Source organism: Gadus morhua, chromosome 23 (genome assembly GCF_902167405.1).
Source record: "Gadus morhua chromosome 23, gadMor3.0, whole genome shotgun sequence".
In the NCBI taxonomy this organism is placed as follows: domain Eukaryota; kingdom Metazoa; phylum Chordata; class Actinopteri; order Gadiformes; family Gadidae; genus Gadus; species Gadus morhua.
In genome coordinates this window covers 20,934,144-20,950,340 of record NC_044070.1, presented here as the reverse complement: position 1 = coordinate 20,950,340, position 16,197 = coordinate 20,934,144, and the positions used below count along the sequence as shown (strand labels likewise).

The 16,197-nt window shown below is 44.3% G+C and overlaps 1 protein-coding gene and 2 long non-coding RNA genes across 4 annotated transcripts in view; 1 reads left to right on the top strand and 2 right to left on the bottom strand.

Moving 5' to 3' along the window:
• Positions 1–315: 315 nt before the first annotated feature.
• LOC115537786 (uncharacterized) overlaps positions 316–16,197 on the bottom strand; it is a 36,975-nt gene continuing 21,093 nt past the window's right edge. For both annotated transcript variants that reach the window (XM_030349819.1, XM_030349820.1), the window contains exons 5-9: positions 1,948–2,061; positions 1,757–1,870; positions 1,556–1,625; positions 1,245–1,351; positions 316–1,121 (exon numbers count right to left, since the gene is read on the bottom strand). In XM_030349819.1, coding sequence (XP_030205679.1) covers positions 1,040–1,121; positions 1,245–1,351; positions 1,556–1,625; positions 1,757–1,870; positions 1,948–2,061 — 487 coding nt within the window. In that variant the 3' untranslated portion in view covers positions 316–1,039. The remainder of the gene's footprint in view (positions 1,122–1,244; positions 1,352–1,555; positions 1,626–1,756; positions 1,871–1,947; positions 2,062–16,197) is intronic.
• LOC115537791 (uncharacterized) lies at positions 3,529–16,066 on the top strand. The gene is made up of 6 exons (XR_003974883.1): positions 3,529–3,648; positions 5,307–5,472; positions 5,763–5,863; positions 6,049–6,175; positions 15,650–15,714; positions 15,915–16,066. It is a non-coding gene; the product is annotated as an uncharacterized LOC115537791 (long non-coding RNA).
• Positions 13,526–14,655, bottom strand: LOC115537795 (uncharacterized). The gene is made up of 3 exons (XR_003974888.1): positions 14,566–14,655; positions 13,716–13,762; positions 13,526–13,574 (listed from the first exon to the last, which is right to left on the bottom strand). It is a non-coding gene; the product is annotated as an uncharacterized LOC115537795 (long non-coding RNA).

Genomic DNA, 16,197 nt, shown 5'->3' with positions numbered 1-16,197 from the left:
CATCAAGGAGAACTTTACTTTGAACTAACTGAGGACATCAGAAGCATCTGTCCTAGATTAACGTCTCCCTAGTATAAAGAGGGAAAACTGGAGCCTATAAGCTCCACAAGAGATGCTTTTATTGCCCATCTAGAGCCAGGGCACCACTAGAGATTGTGGGCCTTATCAAATAATATATTGGGCCTACAACCTAGACCACCCACCAGCCTAGAAAATCCATTTGACAACCCATAAATTGATAGACTAGCTGTAGTGTAGCGTACTGCTAATTAACCAATACTTGGCCTGCTGTCATTGACCATTGATGTATGAATGTTAGAGGTAATGATTGGCATCTCTCATTACTGTTGCTGTGCTGGCAAAAGGCTTTCCTCTTGAGAAATTCAGTGGTGTTTTACATTTTGGTCAATTTGTTCCCAAAGCTTGTCAGATGCCAGTAATGTTACACTGGCTCTAAACACCTCAGTAAAATGGGACAGAAAAGACACTTCATACTTCATACTCTGCCATTACTTTTCACCACTAGGGGTCAGTATTCAGACCTACCCTGGCTGTATAGTTGATAAGTAGAAGAAAATTAGTGAAGGCCTCAGTAAACAGTTTCCTGGTTCATCCACCTGTCTACCTCATTCATTGATTCATATTCATGAATTTCATGTTTGATGAAGAACTATTTGATTGATATAAGATTCTATGATTCACTAGGTAGCTCCGTGATAATGGGCACCACAGGAAGGTGAATAAATAAAAACCTTTATTTGTATAAACTGGGTGACCAACTGTGGGCCCTGCTCCTCCCTCTCAGGTTTCTGTTTCTGATACCCCGACTTCTACCTCAACGACGACGTGTCAAACTACTGACAGTCTGTTCTCCGTCTGTTCTGCTTGTAAGGGCACCGAGTGGAAGACTCTGTGCTGAAAACTGGATCCACGCAAGACTGAACCATGCAATAAAGAGAGAGAGGTGGAATATATAGACTACTACCCCCCCACCCCCCTTAGGTCACCCCTGTCTAGAGCTGAAGTCAAATGTAGTTTTTCATTTACACACCTTGATCAGCTCTGCTTGATTCTGCTGTACAGACTGAGCACTGGTAACCTTTGACCTCTCCTGGAGTTGCCTGTGGAGAGAACGCGCGCGCACACACACACACACACACACACGCACAGTATCTTTTTATAAAAATATTTCCTGAATTGTAAATATCAGTTAGTAAAACTACTAGTTTGTTGGAAACTCCTACCTCTCCTCTCTGGAGGGGCGTCCATCTTTAAGTCCAGGAGGACGATCCATAGACCAGTTGCTCTTCATGGAGACACAGCTGGGTCCAGGGGAGTCCGCTCTCTCCTTCTGGAATATATAGACTATACTGAACATTTAGCCAAACATGGAGGAACAAACCCCTTGTTTGTTTAAATTGCTATGTTTTAATCAATAACATTTTCACTCGAAATATATTAACTTGATTATGATGAATTCCCCCCCCCCCCCCCCCCTCCCTTTACGGCGCCCCCGTTTAGAGCTGAATTCAAATGTCTTGTTTCATTTACACACCTTGATCAGCTCTGCTTGATTCTGCTGTACAGACTGAGCACTGGTAACCTTTGACCTCTCCTGGGGACGCCTGTGGAGAGAACGCACACGCACACACACACACACACACACACACACACACACACAGTATCTTTTTAATACAAATATTTCCTGATTGTAAATATCAGTCAGTAAAACTACTAGTTTGTTGGAAACTCCTACCTCTCCTCTCTGGAGGGGCGTCCATCTTTAAGTTCAGGAGGAAAATCCATAGACCAGTTGCTCTTCAAGGAGACACAGCTGGGTCCGGGGGAGTCCGCTCTCTCCTTCTGGACTCTTATAGAAAAACAAGAACCAGGATTTATGGGTGTTTGATAGATGCTGTCGTTTTATAATCTTTGACAAATCCTTACCCTTCCTCTCTGGAGGGGCATCCATCTTTAAGTCTAGGAGGACGATCCATAGACCAGTCGCTCTTCAAGGAGACACAGCTGGGTCCAGGGGAGTCTGCTCTCTCCTTCTGGACTCTTCTATAAAAACAAGGACCAGGATTAAAGGATGTCTGATAGATATAGTTGTATAATATCTGATAAATCCTCACCTCTTCTCAATAGACTGATTTCCATCTCTAAAGTTAGAAGGATGATCCATAGACCAGTCACTCTTCAAGGAGACACAGCTGGGTCCAGGGGAGTCTGCTCTCTCCCGCTGCTCTGGGCTTCAACACAACACACACACAGCTTTTACTAAGACTGATGATGGAGTCATGAGATATCAGTGCTGAGCTCTGAGAAGGACAACAGTCACAGACAGAGAGATCCTCTTCTTACCTCTTAGCTTTGCTCTGGCGGCCATGTTCCCCAGACAGAGTGGTTTTGGAGGTAGGAGCCCCATCCTCTCTCTCCTCATCCATAGTAGACTGGAGACCTGGACACAAACACAATGCCATATTGTTTCTCTGGATTCTCTTTAAGTACAAAACATGAAATGTCCCTCAGTCTAGAACTACACACTCAATCTCTAGATCACAAACTCTATCACTCTCTCTGTCTAGAGCTACATTCTAATCATTCTCTATGTCTTCTAGATCACACACACACACACACACACACACACACACACACACACACACACACACACACACACACACACACACACACACACACACACACACACACACACACACACACACACACACAGCTTCTAACACGTTCATTTAATTATGGACAATTATTTATTTACCTTTAGATCCGACACTTCCAAACCATCAATTCTTAACTGTTACCAATGAAACTATGACCGTTCTGACCTCCCTACAGAATAAAAGTCCACAATACAAGGAATGATCCGTATATAATCGCCCTCAACACGGTAAAACTAGTTACTGATGTCCTGACGCAAACTCCTTCATTAAACCTATTTTACACCACTAACATGGATACAATGAGCTTGGACTGGAAACAGATTAATTTAGTAAGAATAAATTAATAGTTAGAATACATCTGGTAAGAAAACAGGAATTCAGGAAAAGGTACCTTGTGACGAAACGTGTGCTGCCCGTGTTGAATGGAAATATAGAATAACAAATGCAAGGAAAGGAGGGAATAAAGAGATGTAGGTGTTCACCAAATAACAGAGAAGTGTTTAGAAGCGAGACAGCACATTAACAAAGGTTCTGAAAGTAAAGATTGAGCTGCTTGGGTCCTTATGGCAGACAGATCAGAAAGAGGAAGAGCTTTGAATCACAGCTAACTGCGTCACATCGTTTATGTGAAATTCTAGTGAAACTAAAGTAATGGCGCGTTCACACCAAAAGCGAAGGGGCGGCGCAACTTCCATACAAAGTCAACGTATAGACGCGTTCCAGGCAACGGGCGCGTTCGACTCCATACAAAGTCAACGTATCGTATAGTAATGCTGTAGCCTACTTTATATCGTCTGTGGGGAAATCCTGGGACTCTCAGAGTATCAAACTACAACTGTAAAAAAAAGAAAAGCTTAGGAAACACTTTTATTTAGAAAACTTCTGAGTTAAGGGACATAAAAGACAACAACCCCAAAAACACGCTGTCGGAAACACCTCGGATCAAACCAGGGACAGGACAGACCCGGAAGTAAGTTATTACCTCTGAGGCTAATTCAAGGCTAGTTGCTATTCAACTCGCATGTTGCATGGTAAGAACTTGGCTGGTAGTACCTGGGTTTTGAAAAATAGCGGGGGTGTTCACTGAGCGCTGAGTGTGGCGCTGCGCCCCCAGGAGTAACAATACTCTTGATTCCCTACATCTGTTTATTTACAGACGTATTATATTGGATTCACTTAATTGTTTCCTTCATTCCTCCTTCCGTCTTCAACCAATGAATGAATCCCAACGTTAGAGGTGTTTCGTTTCCATGCCGACTGTGTCATCTCTACACCCAATCAACACTAGATACACTGCCCTCTAGGGGTCGTACTTGGTTAAAGCACCAACAACCTTTTATTGCGTACAGAACGGAACTTTGTTTAATTTATAAGAATAATTAAACAAACAAAACAAAAGCAGAATCAACAGCAGCCATTAGGAGCCCAATTAGGGGCCCTTGAAGGGGGGGGGGGGGGGGGGGGGGGGGGGGGGGGGGGGGGCCTCACCATCCTGAACAGAGGTCAATCAGTCAGTCGGTTTGAAGCAGCCCTCTGCTGTGAGGGAGAGCCCCCCAGGACTAAAGAGAAGGCCCAGCGTTAGGACCCCTCTGCTGTGAGGGAGAGCCCCCCAGGACTAAAGAGAAGGCTCAGCGTTTAGGAACCTCTGCTGTGAGGGAGAGCCCCCCAGGACTAAAGAGAAGGCCCAGCGTTTAGGACCCTCTGCTGTGAGGGAGAGCCCCCCAGGACTAAAGAGAAGGCCCAGCGTTTAGGAGCCCTCTGCTGTGAGGGAGAGCCCCCAGGACTAAAGAGAAGGCCCAGCGTTTAGGAGCCCTCTGCTGTGAGGGAGAGCCCCCCAGGACTAAAGAGAAGGCCCAGCGTTTAGGACCCTCTCAGGGGGTGAGGATCAGGGGAGCGGTGAGAATGAGGGCGCGGCCCGCTGCTCTGGGCTATCGTCTATCTACTGGACATGACTGCAGTGTGGAGGTCCGGCCAGCAGGGGCAGCACTGAGGAGGCCTCAGTCCTTTGTTTGTTCTGGAAGAATGGCAGAACGTCCCACTGGTGTCTTACTGGTGTCTCACGGTGTTGAATCAATCCTCGCGGATGGTGTGCCCTCGCATAACTTGAACTCTGAATGATGATTTAGATAAGTTAAACTCATGTCCTGAAACACGTTGGGGGTTAGCGGTAGAAGCTTCTCACTAACTCTGTTGACAGTTATATTATCTATGTTTCATGAAGGAAGTAACTTCAGCGATTTCTAGATTAAATAAATAAACATAATTGTAACTCGGTAATGTGCGCATGTTTATGTGTTTATTCTTTTTTTTAACCTTTATTTTTCCAGATAAAACATTAAGAACAGTTTCTTATTTACAATATTTATCGATTGTATGTGTGTATGTGAGTGTGTGTTTGTATATTTTTCCCCAGATTACTTAGTTTTTTGTATGTGTCAGTGGTTAAAAAAGTCGGACTCCATTGTTGTGTGTGTGGTTATATCCTTTCCAAACACTGATGAAGGGGTGAATGGAGACTCCATTGTTGTTTGTGGGGTAATATCCTCCCTCCCCACTGATGAAGGGGTGAATGGAGACATACGAGAACGTTCAGTTGATCCACTGAGTTGTTTATTAACATTATGCTAGGAGGGAAGACATGCAGTAAAGGACCACCTGTCTGAATCAGGCGGCCTCCGGCTGTATGTGACCTCATCAGCCCAGAGTGAAGGGACGTACAGGTTTACTCTCAGGTACGCAGACGAAGAAGACGTAACCCACATTGAACCGAAGATATTGGAAGACCCTATTGAAGGTAGGCTCTTGGTGTAAATACAAAAGCAATCTGTGTGATGCTAAAACACCTGTGGTGGGAAAAAGCGACATTCTATTTACAACACATGGGGGGGTAAGGCAAAGGTCTCCATTGTCTTTACTGAACCATGTTAACTGGACCAGTAACTGAGGAGCCACCTTAGACAATGTGATTGAAACATGTTTAATGTGAAGGTATTAGGATGTGTATTGCAGTCATTGTTATAATGAGTGTTATTATCATTATTATTATTATTGAAAGAATAAGAAACATTCTCTTTTTCTGTTCAGAGGGATCTTCTAGCACAGTTGGGATCATTTTAGGAGTCGTGGATCCCGTTATCATTTTAATCATCGCCATCAACAGTTTATATATCATATAACCGATAAAGGTAAAACCACTACTTTCAGCATTCATTAATAACATGTTTACTACACATTTTTATTTTATAGAATTTCTTGAGAAAGGTGGGGAGGTTACTTCTGGGTTATTTATGAGTGATGTGGGACTGTGTAGTTTTACAAATAGGATTATGAAGCTATTATTAATATAATATAAATTTTTTGTTACTCCTAGGCCAAAGAAGGACGAGGAATGAGCTCAAACAACCAAAGTACTGAACCCTCTCCTCAGGAAGTCGTTCCTCTGTGAGATAACGGGTTCAACCTCCTGACCTTATTACCGTACCATCAGACACAGCAGGGTAAGACCGTGGTCGCAGGAGCCAGGATCCTTGTTTACGTTGTAATTTAGGGGCGTAACAGTAGAATGGGGGGGGGGGGGGGTGGTGCTTTGTAGGAGGAACTGACCAGCTTCAGGAGTGAGGCTGAGGTGTGTAAAAGGTGAGTAGGTGTGGCCTGTAGGGGCTGATTCTGACCTCTGAGTCCTCTGCTGGGATTAGTGTCTGCTGCTATGTTGCCCGGTGTCTTCATCTGAGATGGACTGGGAGGATGTTTTTATTCTGCAACAGAGAAAGACTTTGAAAAGGTCAAACAGACAATGTGATGGATACAACCGAGGCAACTTCAGCACCACAACAACAACAACATGGACGACCTTGGTGACCCACCACAGAGCACACGTCCAAGAGCAAAGAAACATGTATCTGGATTAATGGGAATGAAACGTTTTCTGACTAAATACACGATTACTGTTTGGTCTCTTGAAAAGCGTTGGCATTTTTGTCATCCTTATGATCCCACTATTCTTTTACTTTGACATTTATTAGAAGTCGTGAAACTTAAATTCATCTTTAAGGCAATGAATGGATGAGTTGTAACATGCGTCCCTTATCTTACTGTACCGTCAGTGGAATTGTCTTCTACACAAATTTAAAAGAAAAGCATCTCCAACGGATTACACCAATTGTTATGTATTAATATTGATCATTTTATATTGCCTATAAAGTTGTAATCAGCCATTTTCAAAGACTTTTTGAAAAACGATGTACTGTATATTCTGGCAACCCGCCTTCTCCAGTGAACCGCATCCTCCCCAAACCGGACACAACTTTACTGGGCAAAAAGGCCTGTTTAATCCAAAAAGTCGAGAAACGAGAAACCTGGGAGGAATCGACGGTCCTATCCCACGAGGTCCTGTCTCTCCTTGCCCGAGCCACATGGCTGAGAGAGCCCTGATTGAGTGGAGAAGCAGGCGATTCAAGCCCTGCTTCTCCACCTGTTCCTCAGGTGTTCTGCATTTAGATAATTCGCCCCCTGCTCCAACGCCCTCAATGGCGTCATCTGGGGGTAGACTGCTTCCAGGGGTGCTGGGCCGGATCCGGGTTGCCACACTCCTCCACCCTTTGATGCAGCTTTGGGGCCTCGTGTTGGAGCGGCGGTCCTGCCTGAAGCGGAGCTGCTCCCGCTGCCGGCGTCGCCCGCTGCGTCGTCTCCGGCTGTGTCGAGGCTGCTTTGGAGGCTGGCGTTCACTCAAAAAATGGTCCGTAGCTTGGTCGAGTCCTCGGTCGATTCTCCGCATATGTGGCGACCCGCCCCAGGAATGTCTCTACCACTCAGGAAATCAACATTTGCGTTGTAGTAGCAGAGAATGGCCTGCGGGCAGTATGTACATGTTAAATACATGAATAGGCTTGGATTTAGTAGTAATATGGAGGTTTTCATATTTTTACAAAATGGATTATGTGAACATTGCTGAATAACAATCATGTATTTACAAATGTATTGCAGGAGTTTAGCTTGACACTAACCAAGTGAAAGGACAATTAATGAACCGCACCAAACATGTAGAAGTCAATGTGGGATTTTAATATATGAAAACAAAAACACTTGACAGAAATGTAATACAATTTTATAAAGGAAAGCAGAGGAAAACATTTCCAAATTCACTTTTCGAAATGTCACCACCATTCCGAAAGCAAGTGAAGAGGTTGTGTAAAAGCAGTCCTCCCTGACCAGCTCTGTCCCTGACTCTCCCTGACTCTCACCCTAACGCTAAAACCCTCTGAGGGCAGGAAGACGAGCCTTCAGTGTAAAGATTTGAACCAGAGAGAAGGAAGAAAAGAGGAAGCAGTAGAGAGTAGTGAAGTAGTGAGGTTAGTGACAGACGTGAGGGAAGGCGTGTGGAAGCACACGGTTACATGTGGGGTCAAGAAGATCACTCCACTGAGGTCATTGATCCATCAGCCTCAGACTGCTGAGCTCAGCAGGTCTTCTGGAGGACAAGGCTCAGATGAACTGAGGAGACGGGACCAGCAGGATGTCAGGATCAGGGCTGGTTTAGCTCAGGTGTGTCTACCCCGACCAAACAGGATCAGGTGAGGTTCAGCTCAGGTGCGTCTGCCCGGACCAAACAAGGACATGATTAGGTTCATTATTCAAAAATGCAACATTATCTGAACCAAAGATAAGTCATTAAGGAGCAGGCAGGCTTTAGGGCGCCTTGCTCAAGGAACATCACTGTATTCTGAGGACTTGAATCCGGCACCATTGGTTTGAGAGTTGAAACCCAACCCCCTACCTAGTCCACCATGTCCAGATAATGCAAACTTATGAGGAATCCTTGATGGTAGAGTGCTGGTGATCCTCAGGATTTTCCTTCCAGATGTACGGCTTCTCCATCAGTCCAGATTCCTGGTCTGGTTAAACGCAATTGTCTCTGATGTAAGGTAACAAACACAGTAGTACTGTCTCTAATGAAAGGTAACAAACACAGGAGTAGTTGGGCTCAAATCAGGTAACAAACACAGTAGTCGATGGGCTCTAATGCAAGGTAACAAACACAGTAGTAGATGGGCTCTAATGTAGGTCACAAACACAGGAGTAGTTGGGCTCTAATTACAAAGTAGCAGCTGTAGTTTGTCTGGTAAACAACACAATAGTATGCCGGAACTTGTACTGGACAAACTAATCCTGCGTTACAACAAGTCCACTGTTTATTTTAGGCAAACTTACGAGGATCCTGGTTGGGGAGCGATGTCTTCCTCCAGAGTCTTGGCTCCTCCATCAGCTCTCCACAGCCAGAGTCGTGGTCTGGAACAAACAGAGCGAGTCTGGCCCCAAGTCTGGTAACGAACATGTAGTTGGTCTTATTTTTAAGCCCTTTATTCCCGGTTTGTTGGTTAATATAAACTTACAATCCTTGTAGAGTGATGTTCATCCTCCAGATTCACGGCTCCCCTACCAGCTTGCCTCCCTCCAGGAACACGTTCTAGTAAGAAAACACAGCGGTAGTGGTTAACGCATACAGCTGTATTTTGCCCTTTAAGTCAACCATGTAACTAAAAACAAACTTACGAGGAATCCTTGTTGGCGATTCTAGCGTCCTCCAGCGTCTCAGCTCCTCCAGCAGCTCTCCTCAGACAGAGTCCTAGTCTGGAAAAACAGCGGAAGTCTTGCTTCAACATGTGGTAAAACAGATGTAGTCGTCTGGTATACATGGTACAAACGCCGGTAGTTTGTGGTAGCAGTGAGTGTGATGATCACTTCCGAGTCAAGCTCCATCTACCCCATGACAGAGTCCTTCACCAGGCAGGGCCTCCACAAGGCAGGTCCTCACCAGGCAGGGCCTCCACAAGGCAGGGCCTTCAGCACGACTCCTCCAACAGCTCCTTCAGCACGGGTCCTCCATCAGCTCGGCTCCTCCATCAGCTCCTTCAGCACGGCTCCTCCAGACTGGATTCCTGGTCTGGTTACAAACCCAGTTCATCTCAGCAGTAAATCACCTGGTGACGCAACACACCCCACCTCTGCATCTGAGGTTCACTTGTAAAATGGAATACAAATTTAAACACTTAAATTAGACAATGTCTGCAGATTGTCGCATTCAGCAATTCATCCACTACGGTCGTAGGAGCACTAGTAACATTAATGGCCATATGACTACTACATAACCCCCGTATGAATTCACTAAAATCACAGCTTGGCACAGATTTAAAGTCATAAGATGATCAAAACTAGACCTAAACTACCGTGGATTTTAGTGTTTCAGATGAGCTTGGTGATGGTTACCCTCTGGTCCGGTGCTGTGGGCCCCTGGTCTCCAGCCTCCGTCTCCGGTCCACCCTGGCACCACAAGCCTCTGGTCCCCAGCCTCTCAGCCTCGCCGTTCAGCTACAGCAGCAGGTTTATATCAGCATTTGCCCAACAATAAACTTAATTGACTCAACCGAAACAGTGTTGCACAATTAATTGAACTATTATTTTATAACTCAAGGCTAGAAAAGACGAGACCAGACATGAGCATCCCGTTTTCGGGAATGAAGACAGAGCTGTCCACAAGTTTAAAGAAGTGGTTCAGGCCATGCATTGAAACTGACCTGAGAAGACTACTCACACAGAGCACTGACCTGTTCTGGAGGACTTCTGGGAGGTGGAGGTCTGTCTCTTGGTGAGGAGGTGGAGGTCTGGCTCTGGGTGAGGAGGTGGAGGTCTTGCTCTGGGTGAGGAGGCAGACACCTTGGGACAAACTACATGTTACCTTTTAACCTTGTACAGTTCTAGAGTATCTTCTATTGTAACATGTGGGAATGACTGCCATTATTTTAGCTTTGATATTATGAAGTTGGTAACTGAACCAAAGTCGTTGTTTAACGTCATTCCATTGGGTAGGGTTTAACTTCTGTGGCAATTAATGACAGCAGATATTTAGAACGTACAAAAGTTGAAGTAACAAAGAACTCTAAGCAGTATCGATATTAAATCAAATATACTCAGCCATATTCAGGTGCTGGGTTCCGTTGAAGAAATGTCAAATTAGCTTCCACCTTGAAATGATTTTCAGCCTCCCCTGATGTCAAAAATGGGCCCGCAAGTAGAACGCCGTTTTGTACGCAGTGAGTCCCGTCACGTCATCGTGGTTAAAAGTACGGCGCAACCATCGGAATTTATCAACATATTGTACGACGTACGCATCAGTAGGCTATGTATTTAATATCAGACTTAAGTTGTTTAAGATAGGGGCAACAATTCCCAATCGAAACCGACTGAAATAGAATAGGAAACGGCTCGAGGTTACGCAAATACAATCCAGAACGTTCCGCCAGATTCCCTCAGAGGACTCCAGTCCAACAAACTGCCAGGTGGTTTCTCATGGTTGTTAAGACTACAACGTTCTATGCTAACCATTGGGACTAAATCAAGTGACCGCACTCAGAACCTTCCACGGCGGGAAGCACAAACCGTCCGACTGGAATCCGAACATTCCGGCCGGAACCAACCAAAGAACAAACAGAACCAGCGCCTCACCTTGAGCTGAACGGAGGAAGATCCTGAAGTCCAGCGATGGTCTTCATTAAAACACAGCCAACAGACTTACCTTGAGGAGATCGTTTGTTGCTGTTGGTCATTACTATTCAGTGTACCTTTACATTATTATGCACCCAGTGTGTACAAGTTATATCACTCAAAACCATACGAAGAACCAAACTACCATGTACGCCACAACAACTTTAAAACTAAAATCATTCAATACAAAACCGTGTATACATTTTACAATTATCTAGATTATTCCGGGTATAAACCATACAGAGCCAATCTAAACGTTGAGCAGAGAGCCGACCATAGCCCTGCAACGTCACCCTGACCGCCTCATCACCAACAGCAAATCATGGGCATCATCGTGGGCATCCGAGTGAAAGGACTGCCCATAAAAAGAAGCCCAATTCCTGAACTATCCAACCATCTTCATGGTTTAAAGATTAACAGACTGGACATTCCATTGTGTTCTAATCACCTTAGTCTGCTCCCTCGTTACTTATAAAAACTCTACATCTCCATCACTAGAGTGTTGCATCCTACTCATGGGGGTGTGGTCTGAGTGAGCAGAGATACATGCTGGGATACAGTGCTGTCTGAAGTCTTCAGTTCTATAGACACGCCCCTCAGGGGAAACCAAGTGTTTAAGAAACTGTCGTGACATCAGTTACATGAGCTGGAATATCCTTCAAGATGGCACCAGGATTCTCAGAGGAGAACGGTCAAGAGAAAGATGTGTGGGTTCTTCCCCTCAGCCAGTGGAACACAACAACGGTCTTCATCAGGGTACCATGGAATACCATTGAAACATTCTCCTCTTTATACCTTGAAGCCCCAGTGAAGGTTTCCACAGGGCTCTCCATCAATCCGGCCAGGTAGGAAGAGCCGACATTACAGGTCTGAAGGTCATCTTGAAAATCCATTTAGGTCCCTTTCCAACGTCACTTCCTTGTGGAATTCCTTTGGGTGTCAATCCTCCATTGATCCTGATTGGTGTAGTCCTAATTTGAAGTCACTGATCTGAACACGCCGCTTGCATCCTTTTACACTCGAGTTGGATACTCTCCTTCCTGTTGGATGTCGCTCAGGGCTCTTCATGCCTACTGGAGGCCCTTGAGTAAACGTGTGGACGTCCATCAGGTATGATTTAGTTGACCATTCCAATATCCCAAGCCAATCATACAGACCCCGTATGAACATTATCACGGTCAAAGCAAGCCGGACACACACATAGAACCCAGGACAGGCACGTAGAACCCCATGCCAGGTGTGAGTGGGAGACACAGTAGAACCCTAGCGATGCTCAAAAATCACACACACACAACTGAGCCATAAAAGGCCAAACAATCATGCAGGGTAAAACCTCATGCCAAATAACATTCCATCGTTTCTCCCCCACACCCCCAGGCCTCCTGCCAGGGCACCCATAACAGAACAACCAATGTCTCCAGAGACGTAAATTATGCACAACATTCTTCAGTGGCGTCCCACATTGGTGATGGATTATGCTTTGCGTCTCCAAAATATGTCCCAGGTTGATTCAACGTCTCTGAGGTCATGTCTTTGTAGTCCAGTGGTTTCCTGAATGAGGGGCCTTCACAGATGCAAACGGTGCAGCTTTAGTCAGCCTGAGGACAGGAAGGAGGTCATCTGTTCAGAAGACCACCCAGTGGAGGGGGGTGGCTCTTGAGGAGCAGGATCCATATGGGGATGGCCCCAAATAAGACCTTGGAAATGAAACCTTCCTGAGGAGTGACGATGCCTGGAGGGGACTGTTGAATGTGTTCCATGGTTCTCCGTTAGACTGAAGTTGTGTTTTAGCCGTTGAGATGAGGAGCCCCCTCATCTCCCCCTGGTGTTTCTCCTTCGGAATCCCTGTCTCCATCTTTAAGAACATTCCAGTCCATGTAACTGACGTCACGACAGATTCTCAAACACTCCGTTTCCCCTGAGGGGGCGCGTCTACAGACCTGTAGACTTCAGACAGCTCTGTATCCCAGTATGCACCTCTGCTCACTCAGACCTTACCCTCATCAGTAAAGCAACACTCATGTGATGAAGATGCAGAGCTCAGGAGAGTAGAATGAAAGAAGACTGCAGATGTCAGAACCCAACCCATTGCTCCAGCTTACAACAATAACTTGGAGCCTGTAACCATTTTAACAAATCATTAAAACCAACATAAACCAAACACCTAAGTAACCCATGAACCAATAAAACATCCTTACTACGCAGATCAACCTTCAGGTAACAGGTTAACTCACCAGGAAGCCAAAATACATCAATGTGCCCAAGAGTAATGAGATATTAATGACTTACAGTTTGCAGTTCATCTTCGTGGTTAAGTTGGGATACTCACAGAACTGCAGTTAAATATCCATGATAGACCTTTGAAGGAAGGAACAGTTTACTCATGGTCCAAATGAGAGTTAAACCACCACAATCCCGATTTCCCTTCACACATTATCAGTGATTTATATTCAACATACAAGTCACGTCAGTTGTGCTTTGCAACACAATTCTACTCACATCAGGTTCAGATGAGATGCTCCTCTTTACCTCAAAAAGTCTCTAACCTGTGAAACAGGAAGAGATGTTCAATAAGTCACAACAGACCTCAACAAAACAGTACACACACGTTGTGGTTTCTGTGAACACATCAACATACGTTTGAGAGACGCTACACTGCCAAACAGTGGAAGACACCACTGTACCGTCCGGCTCCCTCTCAAGTGAAACACACCAGATGCAACCAATTAACTAATTAAGAAAACCACTGGCAGGCGAGCTGCGGCAGCTAATTAGTAAAACTCAATGCAGGTTCTGCGCCCTGTGGTCTTTTTGGCAACAGTGAGAGGCTATTTCAGCTCTTTGTTTGATCTTAAATGACCTCCCTCATTTTAATTAAAGGGATGAGTCGGATTTAGATTCATACTTCAAAACGAAAAAAGTCTTCTTTTAAATCACCTTACTGTGCGACACACAGACACACACACACACACACACGTGAAGGTAATGTAACCTTCATACACCGGACTTTCAAACCCAAAGGATGGCAAGGCACACAGTTGCAAATAGGTTTTTAACACATTCATTCCCCCACAGTGTCAGATAAGTGCCAAGTATACAGAGGAGGCCAACCCCCAAATATCTGAAAATAGTCAAATAAAAACATTCAAAACCAATTCCAAAAACAAATAATTCAATCAAAATAATCAATTATTAAATATTCTCTATAATAAATCAAGCATATTAAAAATCAATAACCGGTACTTCAAATAATGTCAATAAATCACATAATCCATTAGCAAAATAAATGCAAATTAAACTCAATCACTGAGTATATTTAACCATAATTTACAACATGATGAATAATCACCTCAGTAGATATTTAGCATCTCGTGGAGAGCTGAGCACCCTGCTCAACACAGACAACCTCTTCTGGCAACAGCATCCAGCAGACTGTCAGAAGGACAGCAGCTCAGCCATTTTATACCCCATGGCCCTCCCACTAGACAGGCTCAATCAACAGGGGGATTATAATACTGTGGCATTGCAGGTCAACCATGAATGAACTCATCAAATAACAGCATGCATGTTAAAGTTCATTTCAACTTTTAGATCAGTGATTTTCACTAGTGCATTTAGGCTTGTCGCTCATTAATGTCCAATGTCAATGTTCAGTGTCCTCCTTTGACACAAGGAAAAATGGTTGGCCCAAATTGGGCCAATCAGTGGCAGCAGGTGTTTCCTGACACCATATTTAAACACCTCAGCCCCACCGCGACTCTTTTAGTCTGCAGTACGGAGCCATGGTGAGAGGGAGAGATTGTGTGGCTTGAATAAAGAGCTTGTATGTATATTGTATGCTTGAAGGTTTACTGTTCATGCACTATCCATCAATGCGCGCTATTGATGGCCAGTTAAACAGACAGGGACAGTGGTCAAACTGTCACACACGCACACACCACAGATACACACATAGATTCACACACAACATATAGATACAAACCATATGCACACACAAACGACCGATACAAACCATAGGTATACACCATATAGATACACACACACCATAGTTACACACCATATAGATACACGCCATAAGGATAAACACACCAAATAGACACTCATCAAAGATTAACTTAATATAGATAGATTCATAGACTCAAGAGAATAGATTTGGGTGGGGATTTCTAGGATTCATAAACATCCTCCTTAAGCTAACCTATTTATCCACGATAGCAGACACTTAAATCATAGTTATAATTGCATGCAACTTATTTATCTCAACGAAATTTCAAATAGTATACTAGATAAATACAAATATATATAAAGGACAATATACGAAAATGAAATGGCTAAAGTTAATGCAAAATTATGATGTAGTCGAGTACAAACAGTCTACTCTCATTGCAGTCTTTGGAAGTTAATTCTGACTGATATACTGTTATCTTCCACAGCATGACGTAACACATCTCAGGAAGTGGTGGCGCTCCACTGTGTTGGAGAATCTCCATACTGAAGGGTATAGTTCTTCTGAAGCAGATGTGCTGTGAATTCCGATATTAACACAACCGTAACAATGACCTACAACAACTATTTGTGTGTGTGTGTGTGTGTGTGTGTGTGTGTGTGTGTGTGTGTGTGTGTGTGTGCGTGTGTGTGTGTGTGTGTGTGTGTGTGTGTGTGTGTGGTGTGTGTGTGTGTGCGCGCGCGCGCGTGTAGTCATTGCAGACGGTTTGCTCATTTCACGGAGGAGGGCAGAGACATGGCAAGAGGAACTCTACCACCTATCTTCGGTATCCCGAGGAAGCACTAAGTGTCCGAAATGGAGGAGACATAATATTTGTCTTTTCTTTTTCTTTATTTTTTATTGGTTTGTTTGAAGAGAAGAGCAGAAAATAAAATTGATAATAATGGATACCAATTCCAAGAAAAACATTATTTGAAACGAAATGAAATCATATATTGATGGTTATTAAGCACACAATATACACTGCAAGAAAAT